Genomic DNA, 18,699 nt, shown 5'->3' on the forward strand with positions numbered 1-18,699 from the left:
TTTGCATTTCCACCTGGGCAGTGTCTAGCATGATCAGAGTGTGCGGCTGGGGTCTTCCTCCTGGCCAGACTCCCAGCCCCGGCTTTCAGGAGGCCCCCTTCCTGGGCTGGGGTGAGGGGGAGGCCTTCTTGGCGGGAGCCTCGGAGAGGAGGAGGGAAGGAAGTGGGAGAGGAAATTGCAGACATAGCTGAAGGCGCTGCCTGAGGCCTGTGGGCCAGTGACCCCCCCTCTGTCCAGGATGGAGACCCCCCACTCCCAGTGCTCAGACTGGGTTCACGGAGAGGGCAAATCTAGATGGGGAAAGAACTAGGATGGATGCTCCGGGGGATGAAAAAGGGACTCGGGTGTCCTTGCGGCTGGTCTGTCTGTTTTGGGAGCAGGTGTGGACTCACACTTCTGCCTGAGTCTGAATGTGTGTATTTTCATGTCACACTGCTTGGGCATTCTGGGGGGAGGTGTCCAAGCCCATGGAGCTGTTTGCTAGTCACAAACGCCCAGCACGGATGCCTGTACTTCCTAGTCATGCGGCTTCAGCAGTTAATAGGGCAAAGAAAAGAAATCTCTGCCCTCATGGCGCTGACAGTACATGATAAAGATGATCTTGGGTGGAGGGTGATGGACTAGAGTAATGGGGACACCAGGGGAGACTCTCGGGGGAAATCTGAGGTGACACCTGACTTCCAAGGAGGGGGCAGGCAAGCCAGGATCTGGGGGTGGGGGGCTGTCTAGACAGGACAGAGGCAAGGGCACAGGCCCTGAGGTAGGTGCGGACACCTTTCTCCCCGGCACCTGTGGAGAGTAATGGAGGAAGGAGCTGGGGTTTGTTGTAAGCAAGTAAGGAGCTTTTGGAGACTTTTAATCTGGAGAGAGTTGTGGTTGTGGTTGTGGTTCCTGGTGCACTTCAGAAAGATCCCTGGTGGGTGGGTGGGTGGGGTGCTTAGCTAAGATGAGCCACAGCAGGGCAGGGAGAGCAATGTGCTAGGCCATCCAGCCTAGCAACGGCCCAGGGCTGGGACAGGTGGGCCTAGTGGAGGGGATGAGACAGGTTTGGATCAGGTGGTATTCGGACTGGACAGGGTGCCTGGGATGTGGATGTGAGGGAAAGAGGCAGGTAGGCAACTGTTTGATATCTTCATGTCTGGCCTGAGCATCCGAGGGAAGCTATGTGGGGAGCAAGTTTTGGGAAATCCAGATTTCACTTTACTTAGTTCCATTTGAGATGTCAGGTAGGAAGAGAGACCCCTTAGGAGTCTGGGCTGGGGATGTATTTGAGAATCCACAACACATAAGATGGCTTGACATCAGGCCTCCCCGGTGGCGCAGCGGTTGAGCGCTGGGTTGCGAAGCTGCCCGCGGCCTCTGCGGCGCCGGTTCGATCCCTGGCTGCTCCCCGGCCACCGGAGGAGGGTCCCACATGACGTGCAGACCTCTCCTGCCGCCCGCTGCTCCCCTCAGCAGTGCACTTCCATCCTTCTGCCTGCTCTGCTCCCCGCTCTGGCTCTGGTGAATTCTCTCACCCTCCCGCGCTTCTGACTGTACCCAGTGCTTGTATAAACAAAAACAAACAAATAAATAAATGAATAAAATACGTGCCTCTTTAAAAAAAAAATCTTAAAAAAAAAAAGAATTTAAAAAAAAAAAAAGATGGCTTGACATCTCCCACATCTCCCCACCACCAGCCAATGGATGAGTTCACCTAGGGAGCAAGGAGGGAAGAGAAGCTGCCAGATGCCTGAGCCCTGGACACTTCCCCAGTGGAAGGTCTCCTGGAGTCAGCCGGGAGAGACCAGTCAGGAGAGAGACCTGGCCCGCACAAGCCGCGATCAGCTTGTTACATCGGGCTGAGAAGCCTAGCACTGACTGATGGGGACGTGTCCCCATGGGCTGCACTGCCATCTGAGAGGCTCCCATCCATGTGAATGCTGCTGTGTGCCATGACTGTGCTCATTTGACCACAGGGACTTGTGTTGAGGGACTTGTCCTCAGTTTGTGGGACACACACGAATCTGTTAGGTCCCACACATACCTCTCTGTATGTGGGGGCTATGTGATTTTTGGATATGTTTGTGTTGTTCCTGCACATGCCTTGAGGTCTTTGGGTGCCAGGCAATGTCTGGATTGCCATGTGGTATGTGTGGAGTGGGTCAGGTATGGCCTAGCCCTGGTGAAGCAGGTGGCCAGCTGCAGCAGGGTGGGGGTTGGCGGGGGGGAGGTGACTGCTAGGCCCTTCAGAGAGGGGAATGCCTGCGGCCAAGCCAGGAGAGGAGTGACAGTCTGGAAGGAGCCGAGGGCTGTGCCTAGAGGTCCTGCGGAGGTGCCCAAAGCTTTGTATCTTCCCCACTGCCTGCGGGCTTTCCTGGCCGCCTGCCTATCTGCTTTTCTGCCTGACTCTCCCTGACACTGACCTGCAGGCCTACCCTGCTGCCTGCTTTCTGACTGCGGTGGAATCTGCACATCTGTCACCTGCCTGCCTGGCTTGCATCCCACCTACCCACCTGTCGACTTCCTTTCTGTACTGTCTGCCAGTGAGACTAGAGATTCATCACTTTGGGAGGCACAGAGAGGGATGAAACACAGGGAAAAAGGACTTGAAGGAGGGGTGGAGGAGCTGAGACATCCAGAGCCCCTGGCAGTGGCTTTGGGGGACTGGCATATTCAGGGCCCAGTGCAAAGCCCAAGCAAGACTCTGCCCCCTTCCTCAGTGGCCAAGGGGGAGGCTGGCCGTGGTTGTTCTCTTCCTGACACCTGGGCCTCTCGCCCCTGGGACCTCAAGAGCTGTCTGGGTTTTGGATGGAGGGAGCTCACTCAGGCCTTCTGAGACCTGCCCAGTTCTCTGAGCGCCCTCTCAGCACCCAGGACAGCTGCTGGAAAAAGGGCACAGTGAACGTTTGCAAAAGGAATGATAGTTATGGATATGGACTGGCGATTGGCACTCTGCAGCTCACTGTGCACACCCCGACTTTCAGACCCCCAGGGAAGCCTGTGTGGTCGGCAGCACCATCCCCCCTTGACAGAGAAGAAAAAGGAGGCTTGGGAGGTTAAGTCATGCATGTGCGGTCACACGGATGGAAGTGGAACTTCAGAGCCCACACTGCCAGCCAGTCTACCACTAGGCAGCTCTGGGTCACCCCTCTCCACCTGTCGGGCCCAAAGCTGTCTTTTCACACTTATGATACCTTGTTGTGTTGTACCCTCTGATGTTCCCGACATGAGATTGATGGCTAAAATGCCCACCTCCATCTATATTAATATATCTGTATCTAGTTCATAATGTAAAAGAAATAAAGGATAATGGCACGTTTGTAAAGCAGGCAACAGCAGGAGGTGACAGGTGCCTGTGCAGCTGACTCCGGGCTGTGATGGTGTCGCTGTCTGGATCGGTGGAGGACTCTCAGTGAAGTTCTGAACAAAACAAAGTATAGGTTTCCTCTACTTTACACAGCAGACGCGTCCCCACAATCTCGGTGTATTTTATGTACTGCCACATCCTTTGTGTTTATGTGTCAAATGGAGTTAGATTCTTGGCGCTAGGAATTATAAACAAGTTTTCCATTTCTGTGCACAGGATGTGGAGTCTGCCTTCCTGTGGGGTTGTCTGGAGCCGCTGGCTCCCCATCCTGCAAATGCCAGCAGCACCCCGCAGGCACTGTGATGACCAGCCCCCCTCCCAAACTTCCCACCCCCACATGGACACAGAAAAAAGATTACTGTTCTCATGAGGGACATATGGAGTAGGGGAGAGAGATAGTCATCAGCTATATGATGTCAGGCTGTGATCAGCATAAGGAAGAAAAACAAAGCAGAATAAGGGGTTAGAGAACACCAGGGAAACCCTCTCTGAGGAGGTGACATTTTGAGCAGAGGAAAGTGAGGGAGGGAGCCTTGTAAATAGCTAGTGGAAGAGCCTTCCAGAAAGAATAGCCAATCCATAGGGTAAACAAAGATGGTGAGGCTTTTACCCCGCTGGCCTCTGTGGCTATCACCTGTAGCCTTGAACGTAGAAGGCGCGGGGCACGTGTGCGTGATTGTGGACACCTGGAGCATGGGCGTGGGCATGCGCAGATGTGCACACCTGAGCCTGGAGGCTGAGAATAGGACGGCATCATTGAGAGACAGGAGAACGGCTATGGCGGGATGGCTGTGAGAGGGGGAGACCCCGAGAGAAAGCCAGAGAGAGTCCAAAGAGGAGTCAAGATTTGCCCAGGTTTGGGAGGCCTGCCTGCCTAGCCAGCCTGCGGGCTTGCCCCACAACAGTTGGCATAGAAAGAACATTAAACCCTGAAAAAGCCACTGAGGGCTCCAGGACTTTATCCATCTGCCTGAATCGATAGAGAACCTTGCTGCCAAAACACAGTGCTGAGGCCTTGAGGTGGAGGAGTGCTCGGTTCCCACAGGATCAGCAGGTAGGCCTGCGTGGCTGGGACCGTGAGTGAGGAGTGAGTGGTTCGAAAGTGAGAGAGGAGGGCGGGTGCGGAGCCCATTCTAAGCTGCACAGGTTGGAAGCCCTCAAGGGGTGCAAACAGGAGAGGGAGAACTGAGCTTCCAAAAGCTTACTTGCCGCTTGTCTCTGGGCTGTTGAAAGGAAGAGGAAGACGTAGGGTGGTCGCAGGGAGCTGGGAGAAGTGGTCAAATTCTGCCCCGCTGGCTGTCAGGGTTAGCTGTGGATTGAATATGGGGTATGAGGAGGAAAGGCACCAGATGGAGCGGGGAGAGGCAAGAAGACAAGCCTAACTTGACTTTGGAGCCTGAACAATAGTCAGAGACTCCATTTCCTCACTTCCTTCCCCACTTCAGATAGCCTCAGAGCTGCAGTCTGGCCTCACTGAGGCTGTTCTCCCTGAGGACAGTGAGGACCATGCAGCGGCTAAACCAATGGAAACTTCACATTTCTTTGCATTTTCGGGAGCCATAGGAGGCTCCTGAAGGTCATACCTTTCTGGAACGTTCCCTTTCCTCTGTTTCCAGGACTCTCAGTAAAAACTTGTGAAGTGAGATCTAAGAAGTTTAGATCAATAAACCAATAGTTTTGGAGTGTCAGCCGCATGCCAGGCCATTTGTAGGTGCTGAGGATCCGAGGGAGCAAGACAAAGTCCCTGCCCATGGGCAACTGCTGGTATTGCCAAGTGTAAGCCTGGACAGGCGGGTGCCCCGGGGTATCTGTGCATGGAACAGGCTGACTGGGTTGGGGGACAGGGTGGGGGCTGCAAATGGAGACAAGAACCAGGGTGGCAGCTGGAAGAGCCGCAGTGTGGCTCTGTGGGCTGGAAGTGAGGGCGCCTTCTGGTTGTGCATCCCGGATAGCTGAGGTATGGGCCAGATGGAATGGGCAAGGCTTGTATCAGTGTGGGAGAGGCTGGGAAGATGGGTGGCCACTTGGCTGCTGGGGTCCATCTGGGTTGGTGGGGTGGAGGTAGGGACTAGGGGCCTGGGAACTGCTCTGAAGTGTTTGTGGAGAGTCAGGGCCTTCTCACATCTTGGAGAGGTGCCACCCTCTCTTGCTGTGTGGACCTTTGACTGGGAAGGGGTTCCGCCTACCTGAATGGCTCTCTGCTCCTTTAGTGACCTGGACCTATGCGTGGGTTCCTGAACATAAAATTAGGCCTCCCATGTGCCATGGGGTGCCAGGGGTGGGCTAGCTACCTCTAGTTTCATTGCCCTGATGTTCAGGGCAAAGTCTAAATTTAGGTGAAGGAAGGAAAGAAGAAAGGAAGGAACCCACTTTGCTTCCTATGAAGGGCAGGGAAGGGAGGTGGTGCAGGAAAAGGCCAGGCCTGGCTCTTCTGCTTACCCCCCTGTCCTGGCTTGTGAGTACATGGATCCCCCACCTCAGATGGGAGCTTGACAGGGAGAGGATCAATGTCTGCCAGGTGCGGCTGCTCTGGGTGCACGGGTCTGGGGCTAAGCCAATTGGGGCATCTCCACCTGGGCGCTTAGCTGGAGGCTGGACCAGTGGTGCTGGGAGAATGCTGGGTAGTCCTAGTCCCCTCCCCCATCCAAGATGGTGATGGCAGAAGAGCCTGCACTGTCTCGCTGGGGCAGGTGAGAGACGGCGCTGGGAGGCAGAGAGGGAGACACAGGCGAGGGGGCAAGAACTGCAGTCCATACAGGCCACCGTGGCTCCAGATCAGGAAGTTTTATTGCTAACATGCAGGAAGAGTCCCCATGTAGTACAAAAATATGTCTTTATACAAACTTTTTTGTGACTTTTTCCGTTTGTTTTCTTTACAATAGGACTTCTCTCAGCGTGTGACACCCAGTGAGGGCAGACCCAAACTCAAACTCCTCTCATTTGCTTTGCCAGAAATGTAATCAGACACATGGATTGACCTTGGGAGGGACCAGTCTGTCTGATAGGGCTTTGCAGAACCAGAGGATATTGCTTTGAAAAGGAGGAAAAAGACCACACGTGGCAAGCAGGCCCGGAGGGTCTGGGCAGGCTGCTGGCACAAGGGGCTCGGCCTGGCCCCTGACAGGACAGTCACAGGAGCCAGGAGCCCTAGGCCAGACTGCACTTCTACTCCCTTAGGAGACTTCTTTTTGAAATAAATAGAAAAGAGGGCATCCCCTACCCCCACAGCACGAGACCCTGGCTCTCAGCGGCTGTACTGCTGATGGAGGCAGATCCGGGAGCTCAGGGGTATAAGTGCTGGGCTGGGCTCAAGTGGGCTCCCACAGGCCCACTGAGGCAGAGGCACGAGACGCCCAAGTGCTGGGATGGGGGCATGGGGATGAAGGGGCGTGGGTGGCCCTGCTACTGCTGGCAAGAGGTGGCCCCATTTTTTCCAGATGGGGAAACTGAGGCACAAGGAGGTTTGGGAACTTGCCCAAGTCACTCACAGTGAGTCAGCTTTTGGGGAGGGGACAGCTCACACTCTGGGAAACAAGGTCCTGGAGGCCTTGGTCACCCCCCACTGGGGAGCAAGGACAGGCAGGCAGGGTCTGAGGACCCAGGGCTTCCTGGAGGGGTACACCTGGCCTCTCCGAGGTCGGGGGGCAGGGTCAAGTCCAGTGAGGGGGAGTGGGAGCGGAGGGCGTTCTGGTGAGAACAGCATTTCTGGCAAGACGGGCATCCACTTCAAAATCTCGGCTCAAAAAGGGCAGCAGGGCTGTTCTCAAACCAGGCAGGGCCCCCTCCCGCTCCCCAAAAGCTCCCACCCCCAGGGTCCACTGGGAGACACCATATCTTTTATGAGGCAGGGGCAATGCCCCCACCTTCTTTGAACAGAGTCGGGTGTTCTCTTGTGGGGAGGGTGTGCAAACTGGGCCACCTGTTCTCGGGCAGCCCCACCACCAGGTACCCCCCACGTCTCTGTCAGCGTTACCACGGTACCACGGTGAAGGGTGGGGAGGGAGGTCAGGGTTAATGCAAGTGAACAGCACCTCAGAGAAGCTACTGAGATGGAGAAAAGAACCAGGTCTAGAAAGGTCTCCCCATCACCAGAAACAAAGAGGGACTGGTGGCTGGAGGTGGAGGGGCCGGCAAGAAAGGGCTTCTCTGAGCCTGGGGGAGAGAAGGGGCCATCTGTGGGCCGTGAACACCCTGCTTCCAGACAGGCTGGGGGCAGGGAGTACCCATAGGCTGAGCCACCTAGAGACGGGAAAGGAGGTGATTTCAGTACAAAAATAAATATATTTGAATTCCGCTTAAGATGAGGTGAAGGTTTCCCAAAGCTTGGACTGAGGGGCCTAGGGACGAAAACAGACTGTGGGAGAGGCCTGGGAGAGCAGTGGGGTGGGTATCATTTGGGAGCCAGCACTGAGCTGCACTTTCAGCTTATTTGGACTGTAGGGCGCAGCTGCCCCGGGTGGGTCAGGTGGGCAGGGTGGCTGACCAGGCCCCTGGGTGGGCAGGCGGGCTCCCTCCTCCTCCCTCTCACTCAGTCCAGAGACAGCATGGTTAAAGAGACAGAGGTAGATTAAAACGTCATGATTAAAAGCAGATTAGTTATCTAGGATTCTCAGATTAAAAACCAAACAATCAAGCAATCATTCCAAAAGGTAGCTTCGTGGTACCTCTGCTGACCCCATGTGTGACCTGGGCTGGCCTGCCTGTCCTTGCTGCAGCCTGGGAGAGAGTTCAGCACTACAGACCCGACAGCCAGGACACTGACTGGGGGCTGGAAGAGGTGGCGGGTGGTGCCCCTGCCTGAGGCTACTTCCGCAGGTAGCGCTGTGCCAGGATGGCTGCGTCCAAGGGGTTCATGGGCTGCGCGTCGTGGCCAAGCCGTCGCACTGGCGGCACGCTGCCGAACTGCCGCTTGGGCACCCAGCTCCGGGCCTCGTGGATGGAGCTCTTCTCCTCGGCCAGCAGCAGCTGCTGCCGCATGTAGTTCTCAAACTCGTACTGGGAGCACTCCTCTGTCACCTTGGCCTGCGTGGGAGGAGAGGGAGAGGTGGAGCGAAGAGCAGGGCAGTGAGTGAGGGACAGCCTGGTCCTGAGGCCTCCCTCCCTGGGTGCCACACCCTTAGGCCTGTAATCAGGCAGCTGACAGTGTGGGTCTCCTCTGGAGCCCTCCAAACCTGGAGCCTGCGCTGCTGAAGCACAGATCTGTGATCTGAGCTGCATGCTCCTCTTCCTAACTTTACTGACCTTGGGAGACGGCACGTTACCTCAGAAGTCTTGGCCTCCTCGCCTGTGAAGTGGGGCAGTAATCTCCTAGGGGTTCTCAAACCCCTGGGGAGCCAGGGCCTGTCAAGTGTTAAGAGCTGGGGTGCATAGCACCCAGGAGACCCTGTTTTTTCTCTTTGTCGAGTGCTGAGCTCCCTGGACTGGCCCAGTCAGAGAGTAATAAGCTGAAGTGCCAGGTCCTTGCAGGGCTCAGCGAAAGGGAAAGCAGGGCTTTGGAATCAGACTTGAGGTCAGGGTTCAGCCCCACTACTTGCAAGCTGTGTGACTTGGAGAATTGCATATTTCTCTGAACCCCAGTTTCCCTTTTTGTAAAACTAGGCAAAAAACAAAGGCCACACAGGCCTATAGTGAGAACTGTGTGAGATGCACTCATGGCATGCTAGGGGTGATTTATTTTAGTTGCTGAACTGCCCTTGGAGAGGGTGGGAACTGTGGGGTAGGACCTAGAACTTTCTTCTCAAGAGCCAGGAGCCTATGTTGTGGTTCCAGACTTGTCCTTTCTGGTTGTAACTGCCCAGTGCTTGGAACTTCAGAGAAGCCAGAGAAGGGAGGGCCTTTCAGCATCCCTTCGCTGGGCCAGGCCCTGCCTCCAGGGGGCACCCCTGCCAGGTGCTGTTTAGCACTTAGCTCTCGGCCCCCACCCTGGCCCAGCACTTTCTTCAGTGCAGAGAACAGGGGAGGAGAGAAAACTAGGAGAAAATGAATCATCTGAAAAAATGAAAAGCAGGAAGGGTGAGAGAGAAGCCTGTGAGTCAGAGGGGCAGAGAAATGTGACTGTTTAAAGGGCTAGCACGTGCAGAGTCAGGGCCTGGGCAGGGAAAGGAAGCTAAGAAGGGGCCAGGCTGGGCCATGGGGAGGCCTTCCTGCTGTAGGCCTCCTCCTCAGCTGTCCCACAGCCCGCTCTTAGGCCACAGAACTGCCTACTGAGCCAGACACAGGGTATGGCCCAGGCTGAGGATTTATGTCTCACTTTTTTTGTGCCAAGGCTGGGTAGCAGGCAAAGAGGCCCAGTGGTCTGCCAGAAGCTGCTCCTCTGCCCCTGGGTGAGGGCCTGTCTCACACTCACCTCTTGGGAGCTGTCTGCACTGCTCATTTGGTCGTCGATGTCAGGAACCACTTGCAAAGGGCCACTCAGGGATGACAGAGACTGCCTGCAGGGAGGCAGATAAGTCAGCCTGGCTCCAGGACCCCTGCTCCCTAGGCCGGGCTATTAGGAGCCCAGCAAGGCCAGGTGCCCACAGCTTCCAGACTTGTTTGGAGTCAACAGCTCCTTTCTGACATGACTGACCTGGCTTCTCTGAGCTGCAGTTTTTTTTTTTTAAAGATTTATTTATTGGGCCTCCCCGGTGGCGCAGCGGTTGAGCGCTGGGTTGCGAAGCTGCCCGCAGCCTTTGCAGCGCTGGTTCTATCCCTGGCTGCTGGGCGAGGGTCCCACATGGCGCGCAGACCTCTCCTGCCACCCGCTGCTCCCCTCAGCAGTGTACTTTGTCAGTCTGCCTGTTCTGTTCTCTGCTCTGGCTCTGGTGAATTCTCTCACCCTCCTGCACTTCTGACTGTACGCAGTGCTTGTACAAATAAATAAATCTTTTTTTTTTTTAAAAGATTTATTTACTTATGCATATAAGAGCTGGGGTATAGGCCAGAGATGGGGGTGTGTGTGTGTGTGTGAGAGGATTCACTAGAGACAGAGTGGGGAGCAGAATAGGCAGACTGACTGAAATACACTGCTGAGGGGAGCAAAGGGCGAGTCAGGAGAGGTCTGCTGCGCCATGTGGGTTGCTCCCTGACTGGCCAGGGATCGAACTCATGCTGCAGAGGCTGCGGATTGCTTCATAGTGAGGTGCTTAACCCCTCGCACCACTAGGGAGGCCCTGAGCTGCAGTTTTCTTATCCAATAAAGGGGCACCATTTCTACCTCACAGTCTGTGGTAACATGGTGAGCTAATGCCCATCCCATAGCTGGTATCCACTGGCATGCAGGAGATGCTTGACCTGAGTCCTGCCTTTACTCTCCCAATCTTGCCCATGTCAAAAAATCTGGAAATCTGACAGCAGACTAACAGGCCCACCCTTAGGCTGCTTTTTTGGATGGGATGGGCAGAACCCGGCCCAGCGCCGCCCACTCACCATGATGCAATGATGGCACTGAGGGCCTCCAGGACGTCGGTGGCAGCGAGGCGCTGCTGGGGGTCGAGGACTAACAGTTTCCGGATGAGACACACGGTGTTCTCGGAAACCCGCCCATCCCTGACGCAGGAGAAGGAGAGGGCTCAGGTGGGTGGGCTGGTGCTGGGGCTCCTACCCAGGACTCCGAGCCTCGCTGTGTTGTCCCCACTCCTCGAGCCGAAAGGGCTGGGCCTCCCTCCCGCCGCCCCAGGGAGGCAGGACTCACTCAGGGATGGTGTATTCGGCGGCCTTGATCTTGCGGAAGAGCTCCTGCGGTATGCTGTCGTAGAAGGGGAACTGGCCGTACAACATGGTGAACAGCACCACACCCAGGGCCCACATGTCGCTCGGCTTGCCCCGGTACGGCCGGCCTGTGGGCACATGAACACACACACACTCAGCCCAGTGTCAGGAGAGAGGATGGGCCTGCACGTCATCCCCTTGGGTACCGGACTGTGCCCGACAACTACAATCCCTCCTCTGTATCCCTCAGCCTCCAGGATGGCCTGAAGGTGCATTTGTGGCAGGGACATTGGGTCTAAAGGACTCCAGTACCCCTGAAGGTGAAGCAGTGTAGTGTGCGTGCACGTGTGTGTATGTGTGCATGTGCCTGCGTGTGTGCCCGCACATGTGCATGTGTACACAATACCATTATAGGCCTTGGCCTGTGCCTTTTGAAGGCCCCACAGGCCTCCCTCCTTGAACCTGTACTTCATCTGTACAGCTCTAGCAGGCTGCTGTGGGAGTCAGTTTCTGCCCCGGCTGGCATAGAAGCAGTGTTGTGGAGATGAGCCTCTGCCAAGCTTTCTCCAAGGCTGCATTACCCCTGACCCTTTCCAACCCTTAAAGACCGAGAGCGGCTTGGGTGACCTGGTGCAGCTTGCCCTAGTCACTCAAGGGCAGTCGCTCCCCATGACCCCACTCTACCACATGGGTCCTCAATGCGGAGTCCATCAAGTCACAACTCTTGCTCTGTATGGTTTCCAGAAGGGCCTGCCCCTCCTCCTCTGCAGCAGCTGGGAGGTGTTTCCTGCCTAAGATAGGATCATGGGCCAAGGAGGGAGGGTGCTGTTGCCTGGGGGGTGCAGTATGTGTGTGTGGACTCTTGGCCTGGGCCAGTCCACAGGGAGAGACCCAGAACTTCAGTCCTGACTTGGAAAGGGATGATAAAGACAGGCTCTCCCAGAAGCTCTAACTGGCAGGCGACCTTTCCCTGAATTTCAGCTTTTGAGATCACAGAGCTTCAAGCTTTTCTTTTTGTGAGGCCAATGTTCATTGAGCCAGACACTAGGTAAAAGATCTTAATCCCACAGGGACCCACTGAAGTAGGGCATTTTATCACGACCATTTTATAGATGAGAAAACTGAGGCCAAGGGAGATCACTAACTTTCCTAAGGTCACCCAGGTATTAACCAGACTATAAACCCCATGAGCACAAGAGCACGTCTGCCTTTTTGTAGCTCCACGTCCAGTGCCCAGGGCTGTGCTTGATGCACAGAATATCAAAGTGGTATTGCAGCCCACATATCAGCACTTACACTTAATCATTCCACTCCATTCTCCTAACACTGCGGGAGGGAGGGCTGTCTTCAGCTTTTAGCCCAGGAGGAGACTGCGGCTCAGAGAAGGCCAAGTCACACAGCTGGTTCAGTAGAGCCCAGATCGCTGGCCTCTCAGTGTAGGGCTCTTTCTGATGCAGGTTCCTTTGCTTCATCTTGCAAGACTTGACCAGAGAGAGGCCATGGAGGCCACCATAGCCTGGCACTGCTGAGGAGTCAGCCCTCCTCCCCTGGGCCTGACACCAACACAGACTCCACCTCACAGACCTGGGCTGAGGGAAGGACCTACTACTTCATCCTCCTGGCTCTGTCACCTACAGTGTGGCTCTGGGGACTCTCCTGGAGCATACAGGCTGGGCTGGGAGATGGAGAATTAGGGTACATCCCACATCCAGATCTCTCTAGCAGAGGCTGCAGTGACCCCAACCAAAATCCCCAGGCCTGGGAAGTGGCACCACTCGCTCTGCACATAGGAAGCCCCAGGAGAGGTCTGAATTCCAGCAGAAGCCTCTGCTGGGGTGCCAAGGGGGAAGGGAGAGAAAAAGCCTACAGTCAGCTAGGCAGGAGGCAGACCTAAGATGGAGCCCTCAAGCTACTAGTTTGTTCTTTTTTTTTTTTTTTTTTTTAAGATTTATCTATTTATGTATACAAGAACTGGGGTACAGGCCAGAGGTGTGGAGGGTGAGAGGATTCACCAGAGACCGAGTGGGGAACAGAACAGGCAGACGGACGGAAGACACTGCTGAGGGAAGCAGTGGGCGAGTCAGGGAGAGGTCTGCTGTGCCATGTGGGTTGCTCCCTGGCCTGCTAGGGATTGAACTTGTGCTGCAGTGGTTGTGGAGAGCTTCACAGGTTGTGTCTTAACCCCCTGCACCTCTAGGGAGGCCCCTACTAGTTTATTCTTAACTATGACTTTGAATAAGAGATGTGTTCTCTCCCTCTCCTGTGTAAAGAAGAGACTTGGAATATTTCCCTCACAGGGTAGCTGTGTGGTTTAACAGCACAAATCTCGTGTTCACACAGTGCCTGGGACTTAGTGATGTGGGCAGTAGGTAAGAAGTACACAAGTAACTTATTCGTTTGTGTATTACCTGTCTCAGCTCTTAGAAAGTCAGCTCACCTCTAAGGAGGCAGGGATGTTTGTGTGCCTGCTCACTGCTGTATCCAAAGTGTCTACAACAGTGTCTTGTACACAGTAGGACCCCAGAAAATACCAGCAGAATGACTGGACCAACGAACAAAGGGAGTTAAGTCTCTGAAATGAGAATCTTACCATGGCACTCAGTGAGGACCTGGTGAGTGGCTTCCCCCCGCGCTTGAGATAAAGGATGGTGTTTCTCAACAGGACCTCCCCGGGGCCTGGTGTGGGCTGGCACTGCCCACCTCTCTGGCTTCCCCTGAATCAGGCTCACTTTCTGAGCAGCAGCCACCCATGGGTTTCTGTGCCACCTCTGCCCAGCCACACACCTTAATGGATTCCTATTTCTCCTACAATCTCCGCCCAAAAGTGACTTCTTCAGGGAAGTCCTTTGAGTGCCAGTTATTTGTGCTCACAGAAATCATGTTTCTTTCCTTCTAAGCAATAATCACAGAGTGCAAACCTGCAGAGTGTGACAATGTTCTCTTCCTCCATGAGACCCCAAACTTTGTAGCAGGAGGTAGGGTCCCAGTTTGGCCCACTACTAAAGTCATGTCCCTGGTTTGTGGCATGAAGGAAATGCTGCAGAGCTTGGCACCATGCACATACCGCTGAGCACATCTGGACTGATATAGGCGGGGCTCCCCCTCTGGTCCTTCAGCAGGTCCCCCTCACTCACGAGATGCTTCCCGAGGCAGAAGTTGGTGATGGTTATCCGATGCGTCCTGGAGCGAGAGGCAGAGAGTGAGCAAACCTCTGTGTCTATACCCTTGGGTGCCCTGGCTGCCCCTACCCCTCGTCCAGGAAGCTAAGGGATCATGCCCATAGCCGTTTCTGCTCCCTGGCCCTCAGTATGGCTGCATGAAGAGTGCCACCAAGGGTGTTGACAGAGGCCAGTCACCCTGGGATGCCACCCCTGGAGCTGTTCTGGCAGGGATCTGAGTCATTGTGACCAAGTAGGTGTTTCAGGAGTGCCCTCTGAACCTGTTACCCTGGCTTAGGACTTGGGGATAGCTTGCAGAGACTTCCCAAAATGACCTCACATTAATGCCCACATTGGAAACAACCTGAGATTTGTTCAATTCCCCCATTACACGTGAGCAAAAGGCAGGCCGCTGGACTGTGCAGCACGCTCAGGTATGACTTCAGTTCCCCTCTGCTGAGTCCTGGCCGAGCGCGATGCTACAGCTCGCTGAGCACTTGGGGGCTGCTCCCAACGCAACCTTCCACCTGCCTCACAGCAGCAGGGGAGGGGCATTCTCACTGCCCAGCTATTTCCCAGGTGATGTGACCTGGCACGGACAAAAGGAGGCCAAGCTGAGGATCAAGCGGTTGCCGAGTGGTGGAGCAGGACCCAAACCCAGCCTGTACTCTGGGCTGACCCCTGCTGGGTACCCACTGTGTCCGTGAAGAGTGCCTGGGGCCTAACTTTCCCTTCTGCCCCATCCAAGTTGACTCATCTTGTCTTGGACTTTAGACTCTGCCCTGACTTAGAAACCAGGCACTCCCCCAACTCAAGACTTAGTCAGAGTGGCTATGGGTTATGACCCTTTCTAGGAAGCTTACAATATGAACAAAATAAGTGGCCCAGAGAGGATGCCTTACTCCCTACCCAGGAAGGCGGGTGGGCAGGCCCCCCTGAAGAGGCCCAGGGAAGGTTTCCTCACCTCGGGGAAGGACCTGAGAGAAAGGACACCCCCACCTCAAAGGCGTGCTCCCTTGTCAGCCAGCAGGGCAGAAAAGCCAGGGGGGATGGCAGGAAGGGAAGCCCCATGAGGGCCCTGGGCCACCTCTCGCTAGAAAAGTCTCAGGTTGGAGAGGAAGCTCAGCTCAGGGGCCTCGGGTATGTGTGGCTGAGGGTGGAATTCCCCAGGCGTGGTGTCCAAGAGGCTCTGAGAGCCCTTTGCTATCTTGGGGAATTCTGCTGGCAGATCTTGCCTGGTGCAAAACAAAGGCCAGTCTGTCCTCTGCCTTCCAAACGGAAACATTGACTCTAGCTCTCCATACAGGCCTGTCTGGTCAGATGGCACAGAAATCTGACTGGTGGCCTCTAAGGTGGCTAGAGTCCCGGGGGGTAGGCAGTGTCTCTGTCAGGGATACTTGTACACCAAGAAGTGGCCTGTTCCAGCTCTGACCTTCCATGTCATTGTGGAACGTGGAACTACTCAGGCCTCTTGGCCGGATGTCCCCATTGAGCAGCAACACTGTGCTTGCTCCCCAGTGAGAGATGGCCACTTGCGGCTGGAATGTGTTCTCCGAGGCGCCAGACGTGGGAGGATGGCTCAGGAAGTCCAGGGGACTTGGGGGTCAGATTCCTGGGTTTCTGTCCCAGCCTGGCCACTCCTGGCTGTGTGACCTTGGCCATGCTATTTTTCCTTTTTTTTTTTAAGATTTACTTATGCATATAAGAACTGGGGTACAGGCCAGAGGTGGGGGGCGGTGAGAGAATTCACCAGAGATGGGGTGGGGAACAGGACAGAGTGGGGAACAGAACAGGCAGAGTGACTGAAGTACACTGCTGAGGGGAGCAGCGGGCGAGTCAGGAGAGGTCTGCTGCGCCATGTGGGCAGCTCCCTGGCCAGGGATCGAACTTGTGCTGCAGTGCCTGCGGACAGCCTCATAGGTTGTTTCTTAATCCCTTGCGCCACCAGGGAGGCCCACTATTTTTTCTTTTTCTAACCTCAGTTCCATCATATGTATAACAGGGAAAATATTAGCACTTAGATCCTGGGACTGTGTTAGGCTTTAACAAGATAAGACCATCCCAGGAAAAGTACTGGGCCCAGCAACTGGCAAGTAGTAACTGATTACTTATGGTGACAAGCTTATATCCTCATCCCTCCTCAGACGGTAGGGGGGGTCCGGCAGAGGCTGCCAATGGGAGACCCCAACAAAGACACCACGTCCGAGGTGGCAGGTGTGAGGGGTCACACTGTAACAACAATCCACAAGGGTGTGTGGGCTCAGCTTTCTGCTCGATGCTGCTGGCATGACCTTCTGACCCTCTGTGCCCAGGGCAGGGCAGGCGGGGCTTGAGAAGAAGGTAGCTGAGACTCTGTAGTGCAGGGACATAGCTCTGAGCAGGCCTGTGCTGTGTGGCTGCGGAGGAGGCTGGTCTCTCCCAGAGGAAACCACATGGTCAGCCTTGAGACCTCCTGGAGCTTGGCTGCGCTCCCTGCACTGCCACCAACTCCCACCACATGCATCCAAGATGGCTGGGTGTGCACAGATCACCGGGTGTCCCAGACCCCCCAGTCTTGTCCTGGCAGCGAGGGCTCCTGGGAGAGAGCTGTGCGTCAACAGGAGCTGCTCTGAGTGAGTCATTCTTTAGATATGGCCCTCTGGGCTACCGCAGTGTTTTTCTCCTTCTCTAGGAACTTGGTGTGCAACTTGCCTACCCAAAGCAAGGTGGAAGGAGAAAGAACCCACAGCAAACCTCACATAACCCCAAAAGGGGATTTCAGATTTCAACCTTTGTCTTTTATCCAAAGCAGGGTGAATGAACTCGTCCTTGGCAGCTGCCTCACAAACACATCTCCCTGTGTCCTCCCCGGGGGTAGACAAGGCTTCTAGCGTGTCTGCTGCAGCTCCGGCTGGGGCAAGGGCACACTACCAGGGCAGGAAGGTGCGCCCCCTCCTCCAGATCAATCTTCAACTTCCAGGGATGAAAGTGAGGTCCTGGAGTAGGGGGTGTGGAGCAGGCACCAGCCATCATTGGGCACCAGCCATCCCTGCCCCATACCACCCTGCTTCCTCCTGGAGCACCCATGACGAACATGACAGGAGGCCGGACCTCTGACTGCCGCAGGACAAAGGGATTATTGGACTAAAGGGAGTGCAGCCAAGACGCAGGTATTGGTGCTCTGCAACCTGAGAAACACATGTGCACAGCATATATGCACACCACACACACACGTGCACGCATGTGCACACACAGGCATTTCAGTCTACAAACAGCCTCCATTTTGTGCAGGTCCTTGTGGCACTTAGATGGGATGCCGCCTAATCCATGAATCATTTAATAAAGCCAATTAGACCTCTAAGAAAAGGACACAAACAAATGAACACATGCATGTCCATGTGCACACAGAGACAGACACACACCACACAGCAGAGTCACTAAGCTACACTGGCCATACTTGAAAGGTGTGACCTTTTGACTACATTCCCAGAACCTGGAGGCCTGGAAAAATGGTACTGGAAATAAACCCTCAGGGAGACAAAGGTCCCTGAGTGCTGGTGGGGTTAGCAGCTGGGAGCCTCAACTGTGTGTTTCTGTGACACACAGGGGATGCTCATTTAGAGCCACAGTTGCACAGAGGGCTGGGGAGGTCATGCGCTCAGCAGCCAGAGGACTGATGTGCCCTCTGTGCACAGTGAATTGCGGACAGTGGGATGGTGACTGGCCTAACTTCCTGCAGAAGGCCAGGCCCCAAGTCTCCTGACTCTTAGACAATGTGCTCTCAGGGAGGGGACAGTCAGCCTCCTGGCACCATTCAGAGTTGGGGCCGGGGCACCCTCAGCCACCCCCAAACAGTGGGCCTCCAGTCCCCGGCAGGTCTAGTATGGGAATGCGCTTATGACAGGCCAACCCTGTCAGGCAGTTTCATGTCTCAGGCTAATCTCTGCAGGGAGGGAGAACCACCTCCACCTTCATAGGTGAGGAAATGGAAGCTTTGCGACAGCAGCTTCTCAGCACATGAATGAATGAATTCATGGTCTCAAGGGTATTTATGAGGCAGTTCTGGGCTGCAAGCCAGGGTGACCCAAGTCCTGTCCCTCTCCTCCTTCACTAACTCTCTCAAACAGTGCAGAGTTGGAGCAACCCTGGAATTTCCGTTCCCTTCCCTTCTCCCTGTAGAGCACGACAGGTCACATTTTCATCACTTCTCAGCCTGGCAGATCTTGACTCATCTTTCATGAACTGATTCAGATGGCAGAGATGCTGCCCCTCCGCTCCACACGCCGACCCCCAAACGGTGCTCTCCGCTTTCTGGCCAGTGCCCTGTCGGATGCTGGGTTCCTGGACACGTGGAGATGCACTGAGGTACAGCAATGTCCTGCTAGCTTCTCAGGCTGGCGCTGCAGGAGCTGGGGCCCCCAAACCCCTTTCCAGAGGCCCATCTCCCTGCAGTTTCCTTTTCACTGTGCCTTTGGGCATTTCACTGGACAGTGGACCTGCCAGCGTCGGCAACCCATTATGGAA

General features: G+C 55.2%; 1 protein-coding gene across 5 annotated transcripts in view; it reads right to left on the reverse strand.

Moving 5' to 3' along the window:
• Positions 1–6,103: 6,103 nt before the first annotated feature.
• Positions 6,104–18,699, reverse strand: part of STK40 (serine/threonine kinase 40) — a 37,070-nt gene continuing 24,474 nt past the window's right edge. For all 5 annotated transcript variants that reach the window (XM_037499814.2, XM_054690807.1, XM_054690806.1 and 2 more), the window contains 5 exons: positions 14,103–14,218; positions 11,022–11,166; positions 10,757–10,876; positions 9,696–9,780; positions 6,104–8,371 (listed from right to left, as the gene is read on the reverse strand). In XM_037499814.2, the coding sequence (XP_037355711.1) occupies positions 8,153–8,371; positions 9,696–9,780; positions 10,757–10,876; positions 11,022–11,166; positions 14,103–14,218 (685 nt within the window). In that variant the 3' untranslated portion in view covers positions 6,104–8,152. The remainder of the gene's footprint in view (positions 8,372–9,695; positions 9,781–10,756; positions 10,877–11,021; positions 11,167–14,102; positions 14,219–18,699) is intronic.

The sequence above is a fragment of the Talpa occidentalis genome, unplaced genomic scaffold, assembly GCF_014898055.3.
Source record: "Talpa occidentalis isolate TD23 unplaced genomic scaffold, MPIMG_talOcc4v2.1 talOcc4.9, whole genome shotgun sequence".
NCBI classification, from domain to species: domain Eukaryota; kingdom Metazoa; phylum Chordata; class Mammalia; order Eulipotyphla; family Talpidae; genus Talpa; species Talpa occidentalis.